The sequence below is a fragment of the Brachyistius frenatus genome, unplaced genomic scaffold (assembly GCF_029030835.1).
Source record: "Brachyistius frenatus isolate BFR_SWC_R1_liver_20210118 unplaced genomic scaffold, ASM2903083v1 Contig_176, whole genome shotgun sequence".
NCBI classification, from domain to species: domain Eukaryota; kingdom Metazoa; phylum Chordata; class Actinopteri; family Embiotocidae; genus Brachyistius; species Brachyistius frenatus.
Genome location: NW_027210775.1, coordinates 360,198 through 374,988, shown reverse-complemented (window position 1 = coordinate 374,988; position 14,791 = coordinate 360,198). Strand labels below are relative to the sequence as shown.

The 14,791-nt window shown below is 44.0% G+C and overlaps 2 protein-coding genes across 2 annotated transcripts; one reads left to right on the top strand and one right to left on the bottom strand.

Annotated features, from left to right (window-relative positions):
• Positions 1-2,905: 2,905 nt before the first annotated feature.
• LOC138632183 (uncharacterized) lies at positions 2,906-9,199 on the top strand. The gene is made up of 3 exons (XM_069717531.1): positions 2,906-3,015; positions 4,315-4,809; positions 6,911-9,199. Exons 2-3 carry the CDS (start codon positions 4,332-4,334, stop codon positions 7,468-7,470), a joined length of 1,038 nt encoding a protein of 345 aa, XP_069573632.1. The 5' UTR covers positions 2,906-3,015; positions 4,315-4,331; the 3' UTR covers positions 7,471-9,199.
• Positions 9,200-10,733: 1,534 nt separating this feature from the next.
• Positions 10,734-13,488, bottom strand: LOC138632155 (zinc finger protein 491-like). The gene is made up of 2 exons (XM_069717493.1): positions 13,282-13,488; positions 10,734-12,294 (listed from the first exon to the last, which is right to left on the bottom strand). The coding sequence occupies exons 1-2, from the start codon at positions 13,469-13,471 to the stop codon at positions 10,931-10,933; spliced, it is 1,554 nt and encodes a 517-aa protein (XP_069573594.1). The 5' UTR covers positions 13,472-13,488; the 3' UTR covers positions 10,734-10,930.
• Positions 13,489-14,791: the final 1,303 nt, after the last annotated feature.

Genomic DNA, 14,791 nt, shown 5'->3' with positions numbered 1-14,791 from the left:
GGAAATAATAGAATAAAATAATAGAATAAAATAATATAAATAAATAAAATGTTCACTGTTGTTTTGATCCGCTCCCGTTTGCCCTGTGAAAGTTCTTGCTTCAATACAAACTCAACACTTCCTGCATCCATTTCAAATTAAAAGCTCTCTGTAGCCTTTCAGCAGACAAAAACCTTTGAATTCTCAAAAAGGCTTTTATTCTGAAACATTTGCAGGAATGTGTTGTGACTTAAATCAGATCATTAAATTTTACATGATCACTTAAAGTGATAGAAATATTAATTATTGACTATTGTATTTAACATATAGTCTTCATCCTCCATCTAATTTTTTAGAGGTGTGAAAGTTTTTTCAGTTAATATTAAGATAATTCATTTCACCAGATTGCTTCCATTTTTTTCCACGTTTAAATTCATTCACACATAACTGAAGATAATTATTTATTTTAATAATCAATATATTTCCTTAATGTACAAAATGAAAGAAAACACACAAACATGTTTTATTATTATTCCCTGAAGGCCACATGAACACATTTAAATGTCTGTAACTCTTCGAAATCTCTAAACTTAACATTTTTTTACTCAAACTATTAAATAATTACATTTGAGACGTTGGAACCAGAGTATTTCCTGGTTAATGGGGGAAATGATGAAACTGATGTATGTATGCACATTAAACTCTGAGTTACGTGTCTCCAGCCATGCAGAAAACACACTCACATGCAGCAGCTTTGCTCCGTCACTGCTCGCCTTCCTGATACACTTTCCACCGCATTAGTCTGATTTCATGCATATTGCAGAGAAGTGATCTAATTGAATCAACGTCTAAAAATAGAGATTATTTCTTCTCCCTTGCCCTCAGTTGTTCTCTCCAGACGTTTTGAGGGAAAAAGCTGCATTGCTAACCAGGCTAAAGCTCAGAGGCCCCGGGGCAACGGGGGCCCCAAAAAAGTTCACATCCACTGGGTATTTTTTTTAGAGGGGCCCTGTGGTCATATGGGTCACATCAAATAATGCTAACATGAACAGTAATGCTAAGAACAAGACTAGATTTTAGCTGTAAAAAGTCATTTGATGGGTGCGATGACATCGTATCACCAGCAGGGTGTGCTGAAGGACCCCAGCAGCTCAATTCAATACTGTTAAAACTAAAAGGAACCACCACATTTTCCAGGTCTGACAAGCGAAGCTTATGAAAAAACAGCAGTTTAAGTTTTAAGTTTATCTTTATCTTTATCTGTATATATAAATAGACGTAGCTTCCACATATGAAAATGCAGAAGTGCATTAAAGTGTAATACCACTGAGGGCCACTAGGGGCTGGCTCCAAAAAACCTCTGTCTGAAATAGACTCCCATTGAAAAAGCATCAAGTTCTCTCCTGAAATACAAAGACAGTAAAAGTAATTATTACTATTATATTAATTGAAGTTACTTCTTGAAAATACTTTCATCATTAATTAGATATTAGGCCTAAAAAAAGAAAGAAATGGTATGTTTGGGGGCGTGTCTGTTTGATTGACAGGTGCGGTCAGGTTTCCGCTAGAGGTGGGCGGGGCATCGTGTCCTCGGGTTCCCGGTCAGATTGAGTCAGATCCACTTGCTCCTCCCCAGCTCGTCCAAATATGGTCACTTCCTGGCACCAAAAAAAAAACCAAGATGACGACGGACAAAATACTGATTTTGAATCATCAGAATGGCGGCTCACAAACCAATGTGTGACGTCATGGTTGGTACAAAAGACTGTTTGTTTCCTGTTCTTTTCTTTTGTATATGTTCTATTATGAAGAAACATGTAGTGTCCACATACTTTTGCACACCTACACTTAAGTGCTGTGTGATTTTAAAGCTACATCTTCCACAGCTACATCTTTCAATGTTGACGTAAAACCCACTCAAATTAAAGCTGAGACTTTGCACTATTTTGTTGTCCCCATTATTTTTATTTCAAACTGAATGAGGTGAAGCTCAGAGCAAACACAATAAATTACTGCAGCTGTCCAAATACTTTCGGTCTAGACTCTGTGTCACCACGTGAACATATTAATCAATAATTAAACCATTTGAAAGGGAAACCTTCCTATCTGTGAGTAACATCCAGTTCACCATGAAGTCACAGCGCCAACTGGACACAACAACATCCATTAAACACATCAGTGTGTTTATTCAAAGACAGAAAATGTAAACATTTTGACAAAGAGCCGCAAAATAAGAATAAAATAACACTCAAGGCCTCAAATATGAACAAAATAACAACAAAGACACACAAAATGGCACGATGAGCCCAAATAAGTACTAAATATCTACAAAATGATGACAGAGCTGGAAGATGACTATAAAATAACACTAAAGGCCACAGAGACGAAGAAAATGCCAACAAAAAGACACAAAAGGACATTTAAGGCCAACAAAGTGGGACAATAGGAGCCCAAATAAGAACTAAATATCTACAAAAAGACACAAAATGATGACACAGAGCTGGAAAATGATTATAAAATAACAGTAAAGGCCACACAGACGAACAAAATGCAGACAAAGAAACATAAAACGGCCATAAAGAGACATTAAACAACAAATCGAGTCACAACATGGACACCAAGGACACTATCACCACGTTTTACTGTAAACACACCCAGCTGAAACAAGGCTGAATCTTCCTTTAAGTTTCGTTATGTCGTGGGAATGCAAAGTTCAATAAGAACCTTAACAAACATGTCAGGAATGTGATCGTCTGACAGGTTTCATGTCTTTTCATGAGTTACGCTGCTCGGCTGAAACACTGAACATCTGAGCAGAAATCATTGTAATCATGTAAAACTGGTGCTGCTGGTGACCACACCTCTTAAATACCTTCCTGTTATTAAAGGACAATGAAAAAAAAGCAACAGAAGAAACGAAACTTAAAGGATTACTTTCCTATTGCCTTTTATAGAATTTCCTGTTGCAGTTTGGAGGAGTTCATCTGAAGCCAAACAGAAGAAGAGCAGCACTCGTAGAGGAGCCCGGACAGAGAGGTACGTGAACAGGACACACTGCATTTATCTTTCTTTAAAAGTCTGACTTTTTACAGGAAATATTATCAACTGTGACTTCCTGCATGGTGAAAGCAGATTTCTGTTGCTGTTTGCAGAATGAAGCAGAGACTTTATCAGAGCCTGAACTCGTAGTGAAACCAAATGTTGCCGTGTGATATTTGATTTACTGAGAAACAAAAATGAAAACAAAAAAGCCAGAACAATTAACTTGAAAATATTTTCCTGACAACCTCCATGAATTCGGTCAGCAACAGCTGCATCACTTCAAAGCCGAACTTATCGAACGTTGTCTGCAACAACTCTGTTTCTGTCTGAGTGAGGGCTGAAAAACAACAGCCGAAATTTAAATTGTTTTTTTTACTTCCGGTTAGTCAAAGTTCGACATTAGAGAGGAAATAACAGCCTGAAAACAATGATTCAACCTGCAGCTCCACCAAATCTAATGCAATGGAAATTAAACGCAACATTTCTTTTTTTCAGCACAAGATTCACATGACACACAATAATTTAATATCAGGCATGATTAAAAAGTCTGTTCCTGTTGAACGCAGCACAGTGATGCACACGGAGCAGGAGGAAACTTAAAGACTGAAATCATTTTTGGGGGCATGTCTTCTGCCTTCAGCGGGGCGGGGCATAGTTTCAGTGGGCGGGGCATAGTTTCCTATCTTCTATTCCAATCAAATAGTCAGATGCACAGCCTGAATATTAAAAAAGTGGACGTAGCTTTTAAATGAGGCCTCATGCTGCAATACCAGCGAGTGCCACTAGAGGTCGGCTCCAAAAAGCCTCCGGCTCATAGACTCCCATTCAACTTCTCTCATCAAATCCAAAGTGAATAAAATGTGTCCATCAGTTATCTCGGTGTTGTTAGCTAAAGTCACTCCTTCTTCTTAGTTTTTTGGAGGTCCATCTGAAAATAATCCCTCATTCATTAGAAAAGAAGATTCAAGAAGACCTGTTTTTGGGGGCGTGTCTGTTTGATTGACAGGCCTGTGGTGCAGTCAGGTTACAGCTATCAGTGGGCGGGACGTAGTATCGTCAGGTTTCCAATCAGATCGAGTCAGATCCACCGCTGGCTCCTCCCCCAGCTCGTCCAAATATGGTCACTCCTGGCTCTAAAATACCAAAATGGCGACGGCCAAAATCCGAACTCGATGCTTCAGAACGACTAAAATGAACCTTAAACACGAGTAATTCTTTATTTTCAGGTTCATTCCTGTCATGTTCATCGTTTTCTTTGCGGTGATGTCAAGTGTTTCTGATTCTTTTCTTCAGGGATACCCGAAACTAACATGAGCCAGTACAAGTGGGCTGAAGATGACTTCCTGCCACCGGGGGTATTTCGACTAGACGCCCCGGTACCGGTCAACGGCAAAACCTACATCATGTACCACGGCACCACCAAGAGGAACGCTCTAGACATCAAATTGAATGGTTTTCACCAATCTGCAGACGGGATGCTCGGCCGCGGGGTCTACCTCAGCAGGGACCTGCAGAAGGCGAGCCGCTACCCCCTGGAACACCCCGAGTTCGACAAGGTCGTCCTGAAGGTCAGGGTCAACGTGGGGAACGTGATCGCCATCAACCGTCAGGGCCACCCGCGCCAGAAGACCTGGCACGACTCCAAGTACGGCCAGGTGTTCGACAGCGCCTGGGTGCCGCCCAACTGCGGGATGGTGAAAAGCGGCCTGGAGGAGAACTGCATCTGGGATCCCAAACAAATCACCATCCTTCAGGCCATCTCGCCGACCAAAACCTGCGCCTGCAGCGGTTGGAATGGCTGATTTATTCTTAATTTTTTCAGAGGTTGTTTATTCTGAATTTTCACATGTATTTTTCTACATTTTCTACATGAAACATGACGTTGCGTTTTGTAGCCATGTCTTTGTGACCTTGAAAATACACGTGTCATAAATCTGTGAGTGTCCGTCTGGTTTGTTTGTTGAAGCAGAGTTTATATTATGTTGGTGCTCAAAAACACTGGAAGGTTCATCCAAAGCAGGTTTTACTGATTATATAACAGAATAGTTTGGTTTAATTTTTTAACAGTTTGAAGGTTTCTGTTTCTGAGTCAGATTTCCAAAGTTACTATTCACTAGCTAGGACCCCGCCTCGGCTGGGGGCGAACCTTCATTGATTGGGGGAGATTAAGCCAGGGTGAGAGTTTCGCGGTTTGGGGGAAGGCTTAGTCGAGGATCCACTGCGGCTCCGGGCCTTGCAGATCCCCGAGATCTCCGTGTGGGACGGAAGGATAAAGGCTATGAAACATGATAACCATAAGTGAAACGGTTTAACAAGAGGGAGGGAGGGTGGTATGCAGAAAACGTGGACAGGCCGAGGTCTAGAGTGGGTGGATATTTATAGGAGTGTGGCCAGAAGTGGGGGAGTGATTGAGGCGTGGTCTTGCTCCTGAAATTCAGCTGAACCTTTATCTCCAATAAAAAAAAGTGGGAAAAATACTGGAAAGTCCCTGAAGTCCTGCGTCTGGTCCTGCAGCTGCTCACTAGATACACAACATCCTGTTTGGATTAGACTTCACAAAGGAATGAGACGCAAGGTGAAAGTGAAAGAATCTTTCTCCGTTCAAAGGGCTTCCACTCTGCATGTAAAACCATTGAAGGAGAAGTTTATCTGAAGCCAAACGAAAGAAGAGCAGCACTCGTAGAGGAGCCCGGACAGAGAGGTACGTGACCAGGACACACTGCGTTTATCTTTCTTTAAAAGTCTGACTTTTTACAGGAAATATTATCAACTGTGACTTCCTGCCTGTTGAAAGCAGATTTCTGTTGGTGTGTTGAAGGAGGTTGTGTTGCTCATCGATTCCGGTGCGAGACCACAAAATATGGCGGAGGAAATGAAAACATGGGGTTTCAGTTGAACTGTCATCACTCTCCTCACCAGCTACATGATCACCGAGATAATCTGGTTTCTTCCTCACTCTGGAAGGGTATCGTTTAGGCTCGTGGAAGGTCTCACTGGTCTGTTTGATTCTTCTTCTCGGAGCCTGGCTCTGAGTTTGTTCTGTGCTGGAGTCAGTATTTTGCCTGGTCCTGTTCGTCCTGATCTGCACTACAAAAATCATCGTCATCAGATTGTCTGTCAAGTTGTGTCTGCCTCTCTGCACGAACTCAACCAGTCTCTCACTGTCAGGATGGTAACCCATGTAGGCGGCGCTATCCTTGTCGTACCCGACAAAGATTCCCTTCTCACGTCTTGAGTCCAGTTTTCTCTTATCCTGCTTGTAACCCTAACACACAGACCCGAACGTTTACATCCTGGAAAGGTTGGGCTTTCTTCCTGACAGCATTTGGAAAGCTGTGTGTTTTGTGTGATTATTAAAGCATCTGTTCCTCACTTCAGCTGCTGTCTGTACTGCATCAGTCCACAGCTCTTTTGGAAGTTCACTTTCTATTAGCATACACCTCCACATGTCAAATAAGGTGCACCAGTTTTGCTCTGGAGTGCTCTTCTGGTGTGGCGAGGATGGCGCCGAGGTTTCATTCTTCATTTTTGCTGAGGCATGATTGGTCATTTTTTCCCCATGAATTCAGTCCCTTTGTTGGACCTGATACATTTAATCTTCCCAAAAGTCTCATGATCTAAAGGGCTTTTTGACCGGCTCTAAAATACCAAAATGGCGACGGCCAAAATCCGAACTCGATGCTTCAGAACGACTAAAATGAACCTTAAACACGAGTAATTCTTTATTTTCGGGTTCATTCCTGTCATGTTCATCGTTTTCTTTGTGGTGATGTCAAATGTTTCTGATTCTTTTCTTCAGGGATATCCAAAACTAACATGAGCCAGTACAAGTGGGCTGAAGATGAAGATGACTTCCTGCCACCGGGGGTATTTCGACTGGACGTCCCAGTACCGGTCAACGGCAAAACCTACATCATGTACCACGGCACCACCAGGAGGAACGCTCTAGACATCAAATTGAATGGTTTTCACCAATCTGAAGACGGGATGCTCGGCCGCGGGGTCTACCTCAGCAGGGACCTGCAGAAGGCGAGCCGCTACCCCCTGGAACACCCCGAGTTCGACAAGGTCGTCCTGAAGGTCAGGGTCAACGTGGGGAACGTGATCGCCATCAACCGTCAGGGCCACCCGCGCCAGAAGACCTGGCACGACTCCAAGTACGGCCAGGTGTTCGACAGCGCCTGGGTGCCGCCCAACTGCGGGATGGTGAAAAGCGGCCTGGAGGAGAACTGCATCTGGGATCCCAAACAAATCACCATCCTTCAGGCCATCTCGCCGATGGAAACCGTCATCACCGCCGCCATCGACGCTGCCATGGACACCGCCACCACCGCCATCGCCATCGCCATGGCCACTGCCATCGACACCGCCGCCGCCGCCATTGCCACTGCCATGGACACCGTCATCGACGCCGCCACCATCGCCAGCAAAAACCCTCGCCGCCAGTGATGCCGCCGAAGCCGTCAGCACGGCCATCGGCGACGTCGTCCTCAACGTCTCACCCTTCAGACGTCTCAGAGGACGTTTATTCTGAATTTTCACAGGTATTTTTTGACATTTTCTACATGAAACATGACGTTGTGTTTTTTAACCGTGTCTTTGTGACCTTGAAAACACACGTCGGGAAAAACACTGGAAAGTACCTGAAGTCCTGCGTCCGGTTCCGGTGCTGCTCACTGACGTTTTACAGTCAAAATGATCAGCACTGTGCTATTTACCGGTTTGTTCATTGGCTCTGGATTACTTTAGATATTTTTGCTTCATTTGCTTTATTTCTACTAGATTTTGATGGTATTTTGTTTGTATTTTTCTTTTCTTAGTTATTTGTTTAGGCTGGACTCTCCTGGTGCATCAGTGGTCCTCCTGTTTTATATTTGATTTAAGTTTATTTGAAGACAAACAGCTGCTACGAGTACTGAGACGTTTAAACTCAGCTCCCTGACTGATAAAAGCAGATTTATGTTATATATGACTGAAAAATAGCGTTTAATTTGTGTCGCCGTTCACGACGACCTCCAGCTGTGTTGTTTCGGTTTAGTTGAGAGGTCAAACCGTGTTGTTCTTAGGCTGCGGCGCAAATCACCTCTCGACATTTATTCACATAAACAAGAAAAAACAAACATAAATATTTTCATGAAAATAAACACAAAAAGCAAAGAAATATTTTAGATTCTGCACTTTTTTTCGGTGATCTATCAAACTAAAGCAGATCAGTAGTGTTGCTCATGTTAAATATAAAGTATATAAACTGGTCCTGGAATATCCTGGAATAATAAAAAAGTCTCTTCCAGAATGTTTGAATTAGATCAAACTGTAATATTCTCCCTACAGTATTTTATTTTTTCTCCTTCCTGCTTGTCAACAATCACTTCAGTCAACATGTGTTTTCTAGATTTTGTTCCTGTAGCTGCTAACGAAGGCAAAACATGCAGGAAAATCAACATTTCAAGCGCTTCGGCTCAGAAACGACGACTCGAAAGAAAAGCCAGATGTAAAGTTTGTAAAAACAAACTGAAATGGTTTAAGTAGAATTACGTGTCAGACAAACGTCTCTCTTCATTCACTTCAGACTTAAGAAACAAAATTAGAGCGTGACGACTTTGTGGAGAAACAGAACAAGTGAAACAGATCAGTTGTTCACTTCGTGCTCATCGTTTGTTTTCAGGGTGACGAAACCTGCGTCATCTACCGGAGTTCATGACGCAGATATAAACACGCACTTTTTAATTCAAAGAGTCCAGCAGCGGCCTCGTGGATTAAACTCAGAGAAAAGGAACATTTGCTCGAACCATGTTTTCGCTTTATTTTCCTTGTTTTATTGAGTTATTTCGTCTCCCTGCTGCAGTCCGCTTCAGTTCACGGCAGATAAACGATGATGAAAACCAGCCAGACGAGTCGAACACGATGTCGGAAGTACGGACGAAGGCTCGACTTTAAAGACGCGTGAATCTGTGATGAAGTCAGTTTAAAAAGAGACGGATGATCGAACGGTTTCCTCCGACTGACGACACATGAACGTCTTTGTTTCCGCCTCAGTTCAACGCAGCAAATGAACTTAAAGGGGTGAAATGACACATCGTGAGTCATCGGTGACGAACTCGCTCTTCTTCCACGACTTTCTGCTGCTCCTCCGGTCGTTTGGGATCTGTGTCGTGTTTGGCTTTAAAATCCCATCAAACACCTCTTAGAAAAAAAAATCAAAATTATTTTATTTTTGCCATTAATCTGTATTTCTACACTAAATGTTTCCCTCTTATGGAACATCAATCAAATATTAAACAATTATAAACTTTTCTTTAACATCTTTTTCTATAAATTAGCGCTGATATAAGCTAACTAGCCAGGTTTAGCAAAGTCGTAGTAATTAAGTTTATATTTGATTAAACTACATTTACTTCATATATTTTGATTTTTTTTTTTTTCACAAAAGAAAATTTGCTTTATCGCAATAAAATGATCAAAAACAATGCAAGAAGAACATTTTATTTCGAGGTGTTGCATCTTTCAGTGCTGTAGTAAAATTGTATTGACAATGTTTGTGACAGTAATTAATAATAATCTTTAAAGAACATGAACCATAAAGAGTATAACGGTAATTGCTGCCTCTGATTCTGGTTAAATATGTGATTAAAGTTCATTAAACTCCATTCAATTATATGTCTATTATTAACGAGAAATGTATTAAACTGAAGGTCATCATTAAAATAATCAAAAATCTGCATGTTTTTTGTTTTTTTCCATCTAAGAAAATTTGCTTCATAGCTTAGCATAGCGAAGGTAGTTGTCATCTCTAATTCTAGTGAAATACAAGTGTTTATATTTTTGTCTAGAAACGAGTGTTGTCCTGAAATGTGTTTTTATAGGTTTTTTTTAAGTTTGTGGCATTAATCAATTACGCTGGTTTATGTAAATTAGCACTGCTATCAGCTAACTAGCATAGCTTAGCAAAGTTTGCGGGAGGTGCGACGTCTCTTCTGGTGCAGACTTTCTGCAGCTGCTGCAGTTTTCAGGTCTTTTCTCCGGAAAAAGAAGAAGTGGACTCAAACATCAGTCATAAAACGAAGGCTTATTAAAACTCTTTTATTCTCCAACTGTACGGAGTCACAGCTCTGCAAACGTCAGGAAATCTACCGCAGGCACATCGTGAGGTCACGTTTTCAGAGCGCAGATTTACAGACGACACCAGAGTTCACAACCGTTAATAAAGTCACGTATGTAGAAATGAGCGATGAAACGGCGTACGGAGCGTTTTAAAGACGACCGAAGCCTCAATTTAATCCAACCAGATGAATAAATGAATAACAAAAGTGAGGGGGGGGGGGGGGGCACCTACCAGAGGTGACAATGGAGTTTGTGTAACGGTTGGAAGAACAGGTCGTCTGCGTGAACGAGCTCTCTGGGCTCCTATTGGTCAACGTCACGGAAACGCAGCGGATGTCGTCACGTGACGGGAGAGACGCTCGTCTCCGTTCAGGACGCAGGTAAGATCTGATTTTTGTTTCTCAGGACAGACCCGTCCACACTGATAAGATTTGATGTGTCCAGACACCACCAACCTGCATGGGGTTGCCGTGGTAACGACGTAGCTACTCCGCGTCCAACGCGGAAGAAAAAGCTCCGCGTCCACAGAGCGCGGAAGAGACAAAAAAAAAAAACCCTCCGCTTTCTGCTAGCGTCAGACTGTCTCTGAAAATGATGTCATCATGCGTGATATGAGGGACTTTGGCTGACGGTGAGACGTAGATGATGTCACGATAGACGACCAAATAAAAACAACCAAAGAGTTTCGAGTCTTCGCGCCGCTGGAACGTGTTTTTAGCTCCTGAAAAATCGGGCCAAATAAAAACGGGTAAATTGTGCGCTGCACGTGAAACCCTCGTGGGCTTCGGAGCGTCCGTTCGCCCGACAGTCACTTCTCGGTCGCGTGGCTCTTCATGTGAAGCCTGACGTACGTCTTGCGGTGGAAACCTTTCCCGCAGACGTCGCAGCGGTGCGGTTTCTCTCCGCCGTGCGTGCTGCTGTGCTGCTTCAGGCTGGTGCGGTCGCTGAAGCGGCGGCCGCAGACGTCGCACGGGTACGGCTTCTCGCCCGTGTGCGTCCGGATGTGGCGGATCATGTTGTGGCGGCAGTTGAAGGACTTCCCGCACTCGCTGCACAGGAAGGGCTTCTCGCCCGTGTGGATCCTCGTGTGCATCTCCAGGCTCCTCCGGCTGTCGAAGCACTTCCCGCACACCTCGCACACCTTCCCGTTCTTGTGCGTTCTCAGGTGGACTTTCAAGCTCTCCTCGCAGTCGAAGCGCGTCCCGCAGACGCCGCACAGGTCGGCGGCGTGCGTCTTGGCGTGATTCACCAGAGAAACCGTGGAGTGGAACATTTTCCCGCACACCTCGCAGATGGTCCGGGACGGCGGCGGCGGCGGCTTCTTCCTCGGCGGCGACGCCTTCTCCTCGCCGTCGTCGCGGTTCTCGGTGCGGACGTGAACGCGCAGGTGGCGTTTCAGGGTGGAGTAGTCGTTGAAGGACTTCCCGCAGACGGTGCAGGCGTACGGTTTCTCCCCCGTGTGGATGCGGATGTGCCGCATCATGTTGTGGCGACAGTTGAAGGACTTCCCGCACTCGCTGCAGTCGAACGGTTTCTCCCCCGTGTGGATCCTCATGTGCGTCTCCAGGGACGCGCCGGTGCCGAAACACTTCCCGCAGACGGCGCAGATCTCCGCCTTCACGTGCGTCTTCAGGTGAAGCTGGAAGCTCTCCTCGCTGTAGAAACGCTCGCCGCACACGCCGCACACGTCCTTGGCGTGGACCTCCATGTGGTTCACCAGGGAGATGTTGGCGTGGAAGGCTTTCCCGCAGACTTTACAGCAGATTCTGGATTTGGTTTTTCTGGTCAGGTGGCGTCTCGGAGCCGTCAGAAGACGAAGCCTCTTCTTCTTCTTCCTCTGCTTGCGGTCGCTGCTGCTGTCGTCGCTCTGAGAGTCCACGCTGGCCCTCCACTCCTCCTCTTCCTCCTCCTCCTCCTCCTCGCCGTCGTCCTCGACCTTCACCTGGTCCTGCTCGGCCGACGTCCTCGGCAGAGGCTCTCCTCCGTCTCCTTTAGAGCTCAGACAGTCCGACTTGTTCTTCACGTACAGAGGCGTGAAGATGAACCTGATGGTGCCCTTCTCCTCCTCCTCCTCCTCCTCCTCCTCCTCCGTCTGTGGAGGATCCCGGTTGTCCTGGTCCAGACTGGAGCTCCACTCCGGCTCACACCGGCGCTCTTCTTCCTGCGGCTCGTCTGCAGGAAAACACAGAAGATTACAAAACAGAATATCAACTCAGAAAACAGCAAACAGGAGCCGCGGTATCGTTTACAGAACTGCTCTCGACCACCTCGGACATCAACAAACTATTACTGTCAATACAGATTAAGCTGAAAATAACTTTTACCAACAAAAAAAAAATCAACTAAGACACAAAATAACACTTAAATACAAGAAAAGAGACGCATGCCGCGACACCATGAATGTGACATATTGAATATTGTTTAACATTGTAATTTGAATATTGTCAATTTATTTATGTTCCAAATAACTTGAGTGAAATCTGTCAATCATCAGAGGTCAAATCTGGCGTCAGGACAGCAGCCATCCATCGACATGTTTGTGTCTGTATGTAAAGCTGCTCGGTCGGTCACTTGTATGCCGAATGTAAAAGTATACTTTAGAAATTAATACTATGTTTTTACATATCAGCCTGTCAGGTAGATAACTTCACTGATAAATGACCAAACTTACATCTTTTAAATGTTTCAATGGAGTTTGGCGTCATGAAGGCCGCCTGCCATCGAAATGTGAAAAACAGCGACTAGACACAATAAAAGTTGATTTAGTTCAGAATGTGGAGCAGCTTGGTGAATCGGTTGTATGCCGAATGTAAAAGTAGATGTTCTTCGAGCAGGATATGTTTTAAATCGGAGCCTATGTCGTGTATAATGTTTGCACATTAACAGGAAAGATTAAATTTGGAGATATTTTAATGGCGTCTTGACATTCTTTCCATCGGGCAGGTACCGTAGTGTCCCGGAAGGGCCCGGTTAACGAACCCGCTTTAGCATCAGATTTAGCCTCCATTTAAAAAATAAAAAAAAATGTAATTCGTATTTATGATTTCATGGCAATAAACACCACAAGACAAATATGAGTGACACTGAATGTTCGGGGACGTGGGCGGTCACGGGACTGGTGGTGTTCTCGACCCGGGACGGAGCCGGCAGCTCACAGACCTGCGGGCTCGTGAGTTTCGGGTTCGGACGCCGCCTGCAGCATCCTGCGCTGCCGGCTGATCTCCCGCTTCGACAGCTGGAGCTCCTCCTCGTAGCCCGCGATGGTCTTCTTCACCGCCTCGAAGATCTCGTCGGCGGCCGCCGCCAGCCGCTCGTTAACGAGCGCCCGCAGCAGCTGGACGCTGGACATGATGCGGGCCGACCGAGCGAGCGGCGACCCGGCGGAGACCTCTCTGGTGTTGGACGCTGATTCTGCGGTAAAAAAAAAAAAATTAAATAAAAAAAATAACGGTGCCCGAAGCGTGAAGGTGGCGCGTGTTCACCTGACGCGAATATTCCCGGTTAGAGGTAAATCTTTTCAAAATAAAAGCTTGATTTCGACGAATGAACAAGTTAAAAATGTCAAATATTTGCTGGTGAACCATGTGGCTTTGTTATCAATTCAACTACAGAACAGTAACGACAAGTATAGCTGGAACCAATAGCTGATTTATTGATTAAATAATTAACAGGAAGTGATCATTTTTCATGCAAAAATGCCTCAAACTTGACTTAGTGAACATTTGTTGTATTTCCTTTTCACTTTGATTTTTGCTGCAGTATTTTTACAGTATGGTTTTAAGTAAACAATCTTCACTTGTGAAGAAAATGTAATGCCTCAATGATGAACTCACGTTTACTTTTTGATTCTAAATAAATGTACAAAATTCAATACCTCTTGACTGTGTTGCTGTTTTTCTCCAGTAGATGGCAGCATAAGCAAAAGAAACCACACCAGAGTCCATCGAAGAAAAGGACTGATTTACAAACATTTTTGTCTTGTTGACATGATATAAATTATGTTGTAAAATCAAAGTGAAGGTTTGAGACGTTGTTGACTCCAACATTCAATAGTTTTATTGTGAAAAAGTCTCTTCATACACGTCGCCTTGAACTGTACAATCAATAATTTAAAAAAAGAAAAAGGAAAGAAAAATGTTCAGCTCGGTGTTTGAAGAACATCATCTCTCTCTCCTACACACACACACACACACACACACACACACACACACACACACACACACACACACACACACACACACACACACACACACACACACACACACACACTCGCTTCAGATTACTCAGCAGCTTCAGCTCAAAAACAACAAGAGTGTTCTTTTCTTTTTTGTCCTTTCCACAAACACAACCGGCGATATAAGAGGGCAGCCCTGAAGGGGTCCTGAGTCCAAGCTTCCCACAATCCTCTGCAAACATTTCCACGTTTAAAAAAAAAAATAGAAACTCGGCCCACAAAACTGAGGAAGAACCAAAACGTGGAGGAGGTGATCGGATGCTCAACACTACACACAATCATTACAGGCTGGCGGGTATTGTGTTGACGTGTGGGAGTCAACAACAACAACAATAATAAAAGCCTGTCCTGTCCGTCACAGAGAGGGGGCGCTAAAAGGTCGACGGATACGTAAAATAAAGTAAATCAGAAGATAACCGAAGCTGAGAATTCATC

Bases quoted from the DNA above. Each gene is read 5' to 3' on its own strand.
- LOC138632155 (XM_069717493.1), bottom strand. From the start codon at position 13,471: ATGTCCAGCGTCCAGCTGCTGCGGGCGCTCGTTAACGAGCGGCTGGCG. The intron at 12,295-13,281 runs GTCTGTGAGCTG...GTTTTCCTGCAG, and splicing joins CGAAACTCACGAGCCCGCAG to ACGAGCCGCAGGAAGAAGAG.
- LOC138632183 (XM_069717531.1), top strand. From the start codon at position 4,332: ATGAGCCAGTACAAGTGGGCTGAAGATGACTTCCTGCCACCGGGGGTA. The intron at 4,810-6,910 runs GTTGGAATGGCT...TGGACGTCCCAG, and splicing joins CAAAACCTGCGCCTGCAGCG to TACCGGTCAACGGCAAAACC.